The sequence below is a fragment of the Orcinus orca genome, chromosome 17 (genome assembly GCF_937001465.1).
Source record: "Orcinus orca chromosome 17, mOrcOrc1.1, whole genome shotgun sequence".
Classification (NCBI taxonomy): Eukaryota; Metazoa; Chordata; class Mammalia; order Artiodactyla; family Delphinidae; genus Orcinus; species Orcinus orca.
Genome location: NC_064575.1, coordinates 55001717 through 55012405, shown reverse-complemented (window position 1 = coordinate 55012405; position 10689 = coordinate 55001717). Strand labels below are relative to the sequence as shown.

General features: G+C 39.4%; 1 protein-coding gene and 1 long non-coding RNA gene across 16 annotated transcripts in view; one reads left to right on the top strand and one right to left on the bottom strand.

The window, feature by feature from the left end:
• LOC117203479 (uncharacterized) overlaps positions 1 to 2028 on the top strand; it is a 38834-nt gene extending 36806 nt beyond the window's left edge. Inside the window, exons 4-6 of the long non-coding RNA XR_007472645.1 lie at positions 62 to 219; positions 1400 to 1484; positions 1764 to 2028. This is a non-coding gene — a long non-coding RNA (uncharacterized LOC117203479). The remainder of the gene's footprint in view (positions 1 to 61; positions 220 to 1399; positions 1485 to 1763) is intronic.
• RIMS2 (regulating synaptic membrane exocytosis 2) overlaps positions 1 to 10689 on the bottom strand; it is a 635932-nt gene that overhangs the window by 3135 nt on the left and 622108 nt on the right. For all 15 annotated transcript variants that reach the window (XM_049700520.1, XM_033438139.2, XM_004275317.4 and 12 more), the window contains 4 exons: positions 5132 to 5273; positions 2156 to 2268; positions 1757 to 1858; positions 247 to 386 (listed from right to left, as the gene is read on the bottom strand). In XM_049700520.1, the coding sequence (XP_049556477.1) occupies positions 247 to 386; positions 1757 to 1858; positions 2156 to 2268; positions 5132 to 5273 (497 nt within the window). The remainder of the gene's footprint in view (positions 1 to 246; positions 387 to 1756; positions 1859 to 2155; positions 2269 to 5131; positions 5274 to 10689) is intronic.

Sequence of the window (10689 nt, the reverse complement as noted above, 5' to 3'; positions counted from 1 at the left end):
AACAGTGTGTATAGCTTTTTTTTTTCTTTCTCACATTCATTTCCATTATGGTTTATTACAGGATATTGAATATATTGATAGTTCCCTAGTGTGTATAGCTTTATAGCACTGGCCACTACTTTGAAGTTTCCCAAGAATTTCAGCTGTGAGGAATGGAAAAGGATGTGATAAGAAAAGATGTTGGATACAAAGTTTGACTCCATGAAGACACTTTCTTAGGTAAGGAATATATAATTCAGTAAGTACCTGTAAAACCTTTCCTTGGGGACTTTCTTCAAAAGATAATAGTTGCTGGTAGAGGGGTTCCAGCGTCTTTCTTGCCACTTTTGTTTTCCTTTTGGCTATGCAGACTCCATTATCTAATAGATACACCTTTACATATGGTGCTTGGGAAAGAAAACACAGAGGAGAGTTAAGTGATGAGCTATGGTTACGGAACACACAGCTTACATGTGACATCTGCCACAGCTTAATCTTAGGCTGGAAGAGCCAGCGGTCAAAAATCACTGGCCTTTCCACATCACGTCAAAATCATTAGCTAAACAGTAGATAACTATGAGCCATTCAGGTAGTTTTAGGCAATGTTAACACAGCATCTGAGTTGATTACTATTTTGCCATCAACTGGTTATATGGATTGGAACAACCGCGTTAAAAAAAAGGAGAAATGCTTCCAGTCCCTAACAATTTCAAGAAAGAGGTCTCGCTCAGTTTTTCATGTGTCAATACTTAAATCTAATTAAACGTGCTTGAAATTAGATTGTTTTACTCACCCATCCCCACAAATCATTGATCACTCAAAAGGGTTTATTTATTGATGGTGTGGGTACACAACAGGGGTGGGGTTTGATGTAATATGTTCAAATTAGCCAGGAAGAGGCAACTAATTATGAATACCATGGGTTCAAGTTTTTCTGACAGAGTCTTCATAAAAACATTTTCGTGCTTGTACAAACTGCAGGATTCTTTCCAGCAGAGTCAGTTGACTAAGCGCCAAGACGTTTATGAACACAACCGTCTTAATCACCACTGCAAGGTTGTACAATAGGTAACAACATACGTTACAATTTGGAATTTCTGCAGGGACAGGGAAGCTAGAGATTCAAAATGACAGTTCAGTCAGTGGAGGTGCTGAGGTGAGAAACCAAGTTTCAGAATTGTTCTATACATCAGATCCAGTGTTCTCTACATCTCTGCATCAGACATCTGGAATCTGTGGCATTCCCCATGGCTCGAAGCACCTTAGATTATGACATTTCGGTATGAAATAAGTGACATCACAATAAAAACTTATAATGGTGCCCCTCTATACATTACAGGAAGTAAGAATCTTAGAATGTCCTTCACATATGGGCTTATGCTACTTTGGGAACCTGTGACTATTTTTATTCTAATTCCAGGACTCTAAGGATTCTTAAGGAGAATTTAGAAGCTCCAGATAAACTGAAGAATAACACAAAACACTAGCTAACAAGAACTTCTTATGTACGTGTCCTACAAAATGAATGTGATAGGTTTTGTTTTGCAGTGGTTTCTACCATATATGCGCTTATCTTAACGACTTGTCTTATCCCCATCTGGCCACTCTCACTGGGTGCTCACTCAGGACAAACACACAAACTACCACTTAACTGTCTCATTTATTAGTATCCTTGATCATTTAAGAGCAAAGCTTCCAGTATCTAATCAAAAACAAAGTCTCTGAATTGAAAAGTGTGGATTATGAACAATAATAGAAGAATCTCTTCTGTTCTTACCTGGCAGTGTCTTGGAACCTGGTTTTACAACAAGGCCACGGGCCCGAATGATTTCCACCTCCAGCTGTCCCTTTTTGTCCATCATGCCTACCTGAATGTCACCTAATGGCGTGTGAGGAGGAAACAAACAGTGAGAGAAATGTCTGTGCCAAAGACCTTGGTTTAACATTGTTTCATCATTTCCTACATCTTTTCCTAAATTCAAATATATTTAAAAATTTATCAATGATACTTTACTTTAAAAAGCATACAAATTAAAATGGAAAAATTTAGTCAAAGTTTTTTGTTTAAATCTAAGATACTCATTCCTGATAATACTGTTAAAGATCCTATGAAATTAAAGAATGTGATTTTCAATAATCTAAAAGAAAAACAATGAATCACGTGACAAATTCTTACCCATGGCAGGTGTGGCCAGAGTCTGCCGCCCCACTAGCTGGGCAGGGCCAAGGCCATCCAGAAAATCACTGAATTGGCTATCAGAGGCCAAGCGGACACCAGGGAAAATCAGACTAAAAGTAAAATAACACACAGGATTAAACCCTCCACTCCTGTTTCCATCTAGCCCCCTTTCCGTGGCAGGAACAGCTGGTACCACTATTTTGCCACCTACATTAATTGGATCCCAACCTCCCCACTGCACCTCCATGGCTCTCCCTCCTTATCCTCTAGCAGCCCTCGTCCTGTATTGCAAGCCTCTGTTTATGTGCCTTTCTTTTCCTTGTCTGGAGGGCATGAACTGTGATTTCTATGTATAGCACTCAGTACACTTTGAGCACTTATTCCATGACAGGCATTAGCACACTGAATCTCTTAGCTGCACTATGACAGAGGTTCTATTATTTAACCCATTTTATCGATGAAGAAAGTCTTCAGATCAGATCATTCCCATCAACACCCAAACACACTGCTATTTCTTCCACCTTAAAATAATCCCTTTCCTAACCTCCTTCCCTCCCCAGCTACCACCCCGTTTCTCTCCTTGAAACTTCGTAGAGCTGTCTCTATGTACCATCTTCAATTTCTTTCCTCTCATTCTCCTTTGAAAATCGAATCCGTTTTTCCTTGCTCTCTTCCTCAATTTTTCTCCACTCCACCAAAATTTCTCTGATCAAGGTTACCTAACAGCCACAGTGGTAAATCCGACCGTTAATGCTCCAGACTTGTCTAATTGAACATATTAGCCTCATTTGACCCAACTGATCCCTCCCTCTTCCTTGAAATACTTTCTCCACTTTGCTTCCTGGACTCTCTAGCCTCCTGGTTTTCCTCTTTGGCTATTCTTCCTCAGTCTCCTTTGCTAATTTTGCCACTAAATATAGGAGGCGCCATCTTTTGACTTCTTCTCTTCAAGCCATCATTTTCTCTTTCTGTATTGCTGCGACAGCCTTCTGAATGATCTCCCCATTGCCACCTTTCTCTCCACTCCCACAGCAATCAGCGTGATCTGTTAAAACTGAAGCCAGATAATGTCAGGCCTCTGCTCACAATCCTCCATTGGTTTCTCATCTCGATCTGGGTAAAAGCAAAGTCCTTGCAATGATGTATAAAGACAATACAGCCTGTCCACCCCTGCCCCCCATATCTTAATTCCTAGTTTCTTACTACTCCTGCCCTCATTCCCCGGTGCCGCCATTCCCACTACTGATGCCAGGTGAGCTCCAGCCTCAGCGTTGCTTCAGCCTGAAATGTTCTTCCTTCAGACATTCATGTGTTCACTAACTTCCTTCAGATTTTAAATCAAATGTGCCCTTTTTCCTGTCTAACCTACATAAAACCCTACCCTTAACCTCTGCCATCTCTTCTCTCACCTTTTTCTCCTTAGCACTTATACCACCTAATCTATTATATATTAAATATTATATATTTTCCTAATTTTTCTTTTATTTGAACAATTTTTCAAGTTTATTGTCCATCTTATCTGTTAGACTGTAAGTTTGATGAGGGTAGGGTTTTTTTCTTATTTGTTCACTGATATATATCCAGCACTAGAACCATGCCTGAAATACTGTAAGTACTTGTTAAACTCAATCAATTAATTAAAATGAATCTTAAAAAAATTACATAACTTGCCCAAGTTTCTATAGCACCAAAAAACAGATTAGAATTTAAGCCTATATGATTCTAAAGCCTATGGTCTAACCACCAACTGATTTTTGCTTCCTCGTATGACATATATCCCCAACTCATAGCAAAGTGCCTAGAACACTAGAAGGTATGGAAATATCTGTTGAATTAATTTATGAGTATTCATCCCATGTCTCCAATAAGACTATAAACACCTGGAGCACAGGGGTCATAGTTTGAACATTTTTATATCCCTAACAGTGTCTAACGCAGTGCTTTGCAGTGATGAGTGCTCACTGCACATTTCTTTTTTACTTGATTCTCCATCTCTTTTAAGACTTCCTTGATTAACGTCAAATCTATTTCGTCCCCCAAGCTTAATTAATTCCCAAATATACAGTTAATCCGAACATTTTTAATGCTTCCATAAATATCCCATATAACCTTACTTAATAAATGTATGGAAACCATATATATCTCGTATTTATATAATTGTGCTAGACAAATGATCCCTAGGGCAAGTCATCAGCACTCTGCCAGCTGCTCCTATGGCCTCACATCTGTGAACTGACGACACATGTTTGCCTAAGCACCTGATGCTTCCATGGTGATGACAGATGAGGTCAGTAAACCCCACTTTCCTCTATTAATGTCCTTTATGCACCCATCTACGATCTGCAGTTGCTAATTACGCACCCATCTACGATCTGCAGTTGCTAATTATTGTTAATTTGTTGGTGACAGGGCTGTACAATCTTGACAAATGCTTTAAAAATATCTCAGACACAGTGGAGTCAAGGGAAAGCTACATGATAACTACATAAAGGAAAGGCTCACCAACTTTGTGGCATTTCATTTTGGCTGTTACATTTATCTGAACTCTTTGTTACTGGATGGAACTAAGTATGTATCGATATTCTGTATTTTTTAGTAATAACTCTTAGAGCAAAGATTTAAAAAATTAGCACCGTACATGTGGCATAGGCACAAGTGCTTATTAGTTCTGTGCTTTTATGTATTATTTCAAGGTAGGGCAAACTTCTATTTGTGACAGTCACATTTTAGCATCTTGCCCTTAAATTGAAACACTTTATCCCCAAACCTATTTCCATTGATATACAAAGCCAGATATGTCACATTTCTCAGTGGCGGGGAAGCAAAAGTTTTCTTCACAGCAAATCAGCCAGTGAAAGTTAAAATGGTGCTAAAGGGCATGTGAGTTAGCTTTGGTGAAAGCGCAGAGAGTGAGGTAGAGAAGAAGGTCTCCAGCAAGGCATGGAGACCACGGCCCAGCCAGCCATCACTCACTTTCCTTCTGAGCTATAGCTGTTCATGCTGCCATCCGTAGATTCTCGGCTTGCCTGTCGAGTCATCCAGTTCCTCATTTCCACAGCCAAGCCTGTTTCTGTACTTCTCTGCACGGTGCTCCGTAGCTTTTTACCACTGGCTTCTGCACGGACAGAAAACAAAAGGGGTGATAGTTTTGTCATCATCATCTGGTAACAAAAAATAGCAGCCAATGCTTTGAGGTCCTCAGATGAAGAATCTGCGTAAATACAAAATGCTTTTATGAAGGAGACAGAGAGAAAAGGTATTCCAAATCACCTCTTGTTGAGGGATGAAAACTTTCTAAAAAGTCTTCAAGAAGCACAAAATACCATTGTTTTATTTTCATTTAAAACAGTGTTCAAATTGGTAACAAAAGGAACAAAAAGGTTCAAGCTATGTAAAATAAGCTTTGTTTTCATTGTAATATTTAAATCAAGATTAATTTACGCCTTTTTCTTTTTTCTTTCTTTTTGTCATAGTCAAAGAAGTAGGCCTTCACATTATTTCCAAAGAATAGGTGGTGACTAATCCTCAATTCTAGCTTTAACTTGCACACAAAAACCTGTTTTTGCAGGGTGATCAGTATTAGAAAGCAAAGAAAGCTACACTAAGGAGATAGCCTCGCCTGGTAACACTTTCACATCTGTTCGTCACTTTCAGAGAGGTTCTCATAAGGAAGGCAAAACCCAGCAATGCCATGTGAAAAAAGAGCTTTTAAATTTTTGGTCATGGATAGTCATGTTCTTAAGGATCTTCAACAGTCTGAATAGGAGGTTTGCTTACGGAAGCCAATTAGAAGACCAAACAGGAAACTGAGTCAAGTACCACAGAGGTAACAGAGGTGCGAAGTGCCATCTGCAGAGGTCAGGGAGGAAGGAGCATCACAGAGGGAGCTGGGACGTGAGCTGGGGTTGAAAAATGGGCAGATGGGGATCCAAGAAACAGTCCCAGTTATCAAAGGCCTTGCATGTTGTAATGTGGAGCTGAGAGATGACTGAAGCTGCAGCAACAGGGGGATGGTTCAAATTACTTGTATTAATTTACTTCCTGTCAGGTCTAAATATTTATCCACATTGACTATTCATATCATTAGTATTCTGGGATATGGTAAGCTCTTTTAGTGCCTGGTATTAATAATTTCATTTTAGATCAATAAATATTTGGTGATATTGACAGTGACTTGTGGAAATCCTTTCCATCAAACCGCTTATAATATCTGCTCACCATTTTGAAACACTGCTTTAAATTTCATCTCTTCTCCACTTCCAACTTTAATGTACATCAAAATGCTTTAAAAAGTATATATAAAATATGTTATCACTGATCTACAACTCAGTTCCCTAATCTGAGCCTATTTTAGATAATTGATAGTAAAACATGTTGTACTGATATGAACTACTGAGAGGAGCTAAAGCATCCCCCATTGATGACGGAAGGCTCTTCCTTCCAGAGAAATGGTTAGTTAATACATGTAAAAAGTGAGAAAACTTTAAAATTACCAATTGGCAACCTCCAGTGGAATAAGTGATTCAAATAAGGCACATCAACGGATGCTAATGCCATTAGATAAAAGGATATTCATACGAGCCAAAAAAAATCATCCCACAAATAGTTCTAATTGTTAAAGGAAAACAGGTACTTTACTACTGGGAAACCTGGCTATTGCCATCTTAATCAGGTGAGCAAACTTAGCACTAATAGTGGGGCAATCACTGTAGCACCTATCAAGTTGTTCTAGACAAAAGTACACAACCTGTTTCTAATCAGGTCTTTGCAACCAACTTCTAAGTTGGTTTCTAAAAACATTTCTAAAAAGTTTCTAAAACTTTTCTAAGGTTTCAAAAATAGAGAGGATAGAATAACAAGATAAAGGATACACACAAAATCAGACAAACCCAGAGTATGGGATTTTGTTCAAGAGAATTGACCTAGTCTCTTAAAGTTAATATCATGAAAACAAACTAACAAGGTGGGGGAATTGTTCCAGCTTTAAAAATATCACAGGGATGTAACTATTAAATGCTTTAAGTATACTTTGACTGGTTTCTTTTCAAGAAAAAAAACAACAAAAAAAGAAACCCTAAAAGCAAAACACTAAAAGCAATGTTAGGACAAGTAGGGAGAATATGAATATGAATTGAGTATTAGATGGGATAAGAAAATTGTTAATTTCCTTAGGTAGATAGTGGCATATGTTATAAAAAATTTCCTTATCATTAGGAGATACATACGCTGAAGTATTTAGACATGAAATGTTATATTGTTTGCAACTTACTTTCGAACAGTATAGCGAAAAATACACATATACTTAAAGAGGATGAAATAACAACAACAATAACAAAAAGGATGGGGATGAAGAGTAGACCTTGCTAGCCATACATTCAATATCTATGATTTCATTTGAGAGTGATCCCCAAATGGCCACATTAAACTGAATGAAGTAAGTCAGACAGAGAAAAACAAATATCATATGATATCGCTTATATGTGGAATCTAAAAAAATGGTACAAATGAACTTAGTTACAAAACAGAAATAGAGTCACTGATGTAGAAAACAAACTTATGGTTACCAGGGAATAAAGGGTGGGGGAGGGATAAATTGGGAGATTGGGAATGACATATAGACACTACTATGTATAAAATGGGTAACTAATAAGAACCTACTGTATAGCACAGGGTACTCTACTCAGTACTCTGTAATGATCTATATGGAAAAGAAATCTAAAAAAGAGTGGATATATGTATATGTATAACTGATTCACTTTGCTGTACAGCAGAAACTAACACAACATTGTAAATCAACTATACTCCAAAAAAAATTAATAAAAAAAAAGTAGTAAAATTTTGTCCAGGTGTGAACTAGAATCATGAAAGGTGCTGGGCTGGTGTGAGGGAGCCAGGCCAATGCTGAGTCCTGGCCACTCCGTGTAGCTTTACCGTTCGCTTCCTGTGAAGAGTGCCTATGAAGCATGAAAAACCACCACCAAGTGAGATATACAACTTCAGTAACGTTTGAAAATGCAGAATGAGGATAAGTACAGAAAACATGACTTCCTAAAGGTCTCAGGACATGGCCTTTGCAGTGTCAAAAATCTACTGGTTTTCATTTAATGCCTGACTCTTATCACAACAAAAGTGACTTGAAAATCTGCTATTACAGGCTGATGAGAACTAGTGACCATTTGGCAAAGAATAACAATACAACGAGCATGTACTCCTTTTGTTTACAGATTGCTTTTTACACGTGTCCTCTACAGAACAACTCTCCTAATCCCCATTTTACAGATCCAGTATCCAAGGGCCCCAGCGGGTTACACAATTCCCTGAAGCCAAACAAAAAATGACAGAACCAGAGTTTATACACAGTTCCCCGACCCCAAGTTCTCTGCTATTCACTATTTTGTCGTCAGAATATAAGCAATGGGTAGCTTGGACAGCTGTCCATGGAGATGATACTAAGCTAACTCTGAGTACATGTGGAAGGCCCTGCTGGAAGCAGCTGGTGGGGTGGAAAGAGCAGAGAATAGTGAAGAGGTCAGGCCCTGCTGTCCAACTGTTTCTCTTAGAATCCCTACTCTATCATGTACTCGCTGGGTGACATGAAGCAAGTTACCTTCTCTGTGACTCAGCTTTCTCAAACTGTGAAATGGCAATGATAATAGTAATGCCTACCTGATATAATTTTTGTGACAGTTAAGGAAAATAATACATTTAAAGTGCTTAGGATAGTGCCTGCTATACAGAAAATCTTCAATTAATGGTACTGTTATTTCTACCAGAAAGGAAATCAGAAAACATGTATTCTAGGCCAATCTTTATCACTGACTAGCTGGCTCTATGGCCTTCTCTGAGTCATATCCCTCTCCGAGTTTCAGGTTCCTCATTTATGAAAAAAAAAACAAAGGAGGGGGCTTCCCTGGTGACGCAGTGCTTGAGAGTCCTCCTGCCGATGCAGGGGACACGGGTTCGTGCCCCGGTCCGGGAAGATCCCACGTGCCGCGGAGCGGCTGGGCCCGTGAGCCATGGCCGCTGAGCCTGCGCGTCCGGAGCCTGTGCTCCGCAACGGGAGAGGCCACAACTGTGAGAGGCCCGCATACCGCAAAAACAAACAAACAAACAAACAAAAGAACAAAGGAGGGGGAGGGTGCCAGAAGATCTCTGATCTCTTTTAGCTCTAAAGTCTATGAGTTTGTGTCATTAATGAATGACCAAGACCATGATTAATAGCATATATTGAGGAGATAAGGCTACTCCCTGTCATCTGATGGAATCAAAGAATTCTAGGCATATGCTGAGCATTTATAATAGATTTTTTTTTTTTCCGGTACGCGGGCCTCTTACTGTTGTGGCCTCTCCCGTTGTGGAGCACAGGCTCCGGACGCGCAGGCTCAGCGGCCATGGCTCACGGGCCCAGCCGCTCCGCGGCATGTGGGATCTTACCGGGCCGGGGCACGAACCCGTGTCCGCTGCATCGGCAGGCGGACTCTCAACCACTGTGCCACCAGGGAAGCCCTATAATAGCTTTTTAAAATATGTCTTTTAAATGTACTTTTATCTGATATATTTATAGACTTATTTAAAAAGTATGTATTTTTCTTTTTTTTTAACATCTTTATTGGAGTACAATTGCTTTACAATGGTGTGTTAGTTTCTGCTTCATAACAAAGTGAATCAGCTCTACATATACATACATCCCCATATCCCCTCCCTCTTGTGTCTCCCTCCCACCCTCTCTACCCCACCCCTCTAGGTGGACACAAAGCACGGAGCTGATCTCCCTATGCTATGTGGCTGCTTCCCACTAGCTATCTATTTTAAAGTATGTATTTTTCAATACCACAAATCCTTTGCATCACATTCACAATAAAAGTAATTTAACCTAAATATAATTCATTATGGTGATTCACATTTAATGTTTTGAATGCTGTCATGTTATTCAACCTAAAAACTGAATCTATATAACAGAATGCCTATATAAAGTATAGTAGGCAGAATTCTAAGATTGCCCCCATGACTATGTTACTTTACATGGCAAGAGGGATTTTGCAAACATAATTAAGGTTACTAACCAGTTGACCTAAAGATAGAAAGATTATCTCGGTGGGCCTAACACATCCACATGAAAACTTTAAAAGCAGAGTGCTTTCTCTGGCTGGTTCCAGAAAAGTCAATCAGGGAGATCTGAAACACAAGAAGGATTTGGTGTACCTTTCCTGGCTTGAAGATGGAGGGGACCATATGGGAAGGACCTGAGAGCAGCCGTCAGCAATGCCTAGCTGACAGGCAGCAAAAAACTGGATTCTTCCAACAGCCTGAATGATCCTGGAAGCTGACTTTCCCCCAGAGCCTCCGGACAAGAACTCAGCCCAGCCTACACCCTGATTTCAGCCATGCAATACCCTAAGCAGGATCCCAGTCATGGCCTGCCAGACATGTGTCCTACAGAACTGTGAACTAATAAATGGGTGTTGTTTTAAGCTGGTAAAAATTTGTGATAATTATCAAGCAACAACAGGTAATTCTTTAGATTATTTTTT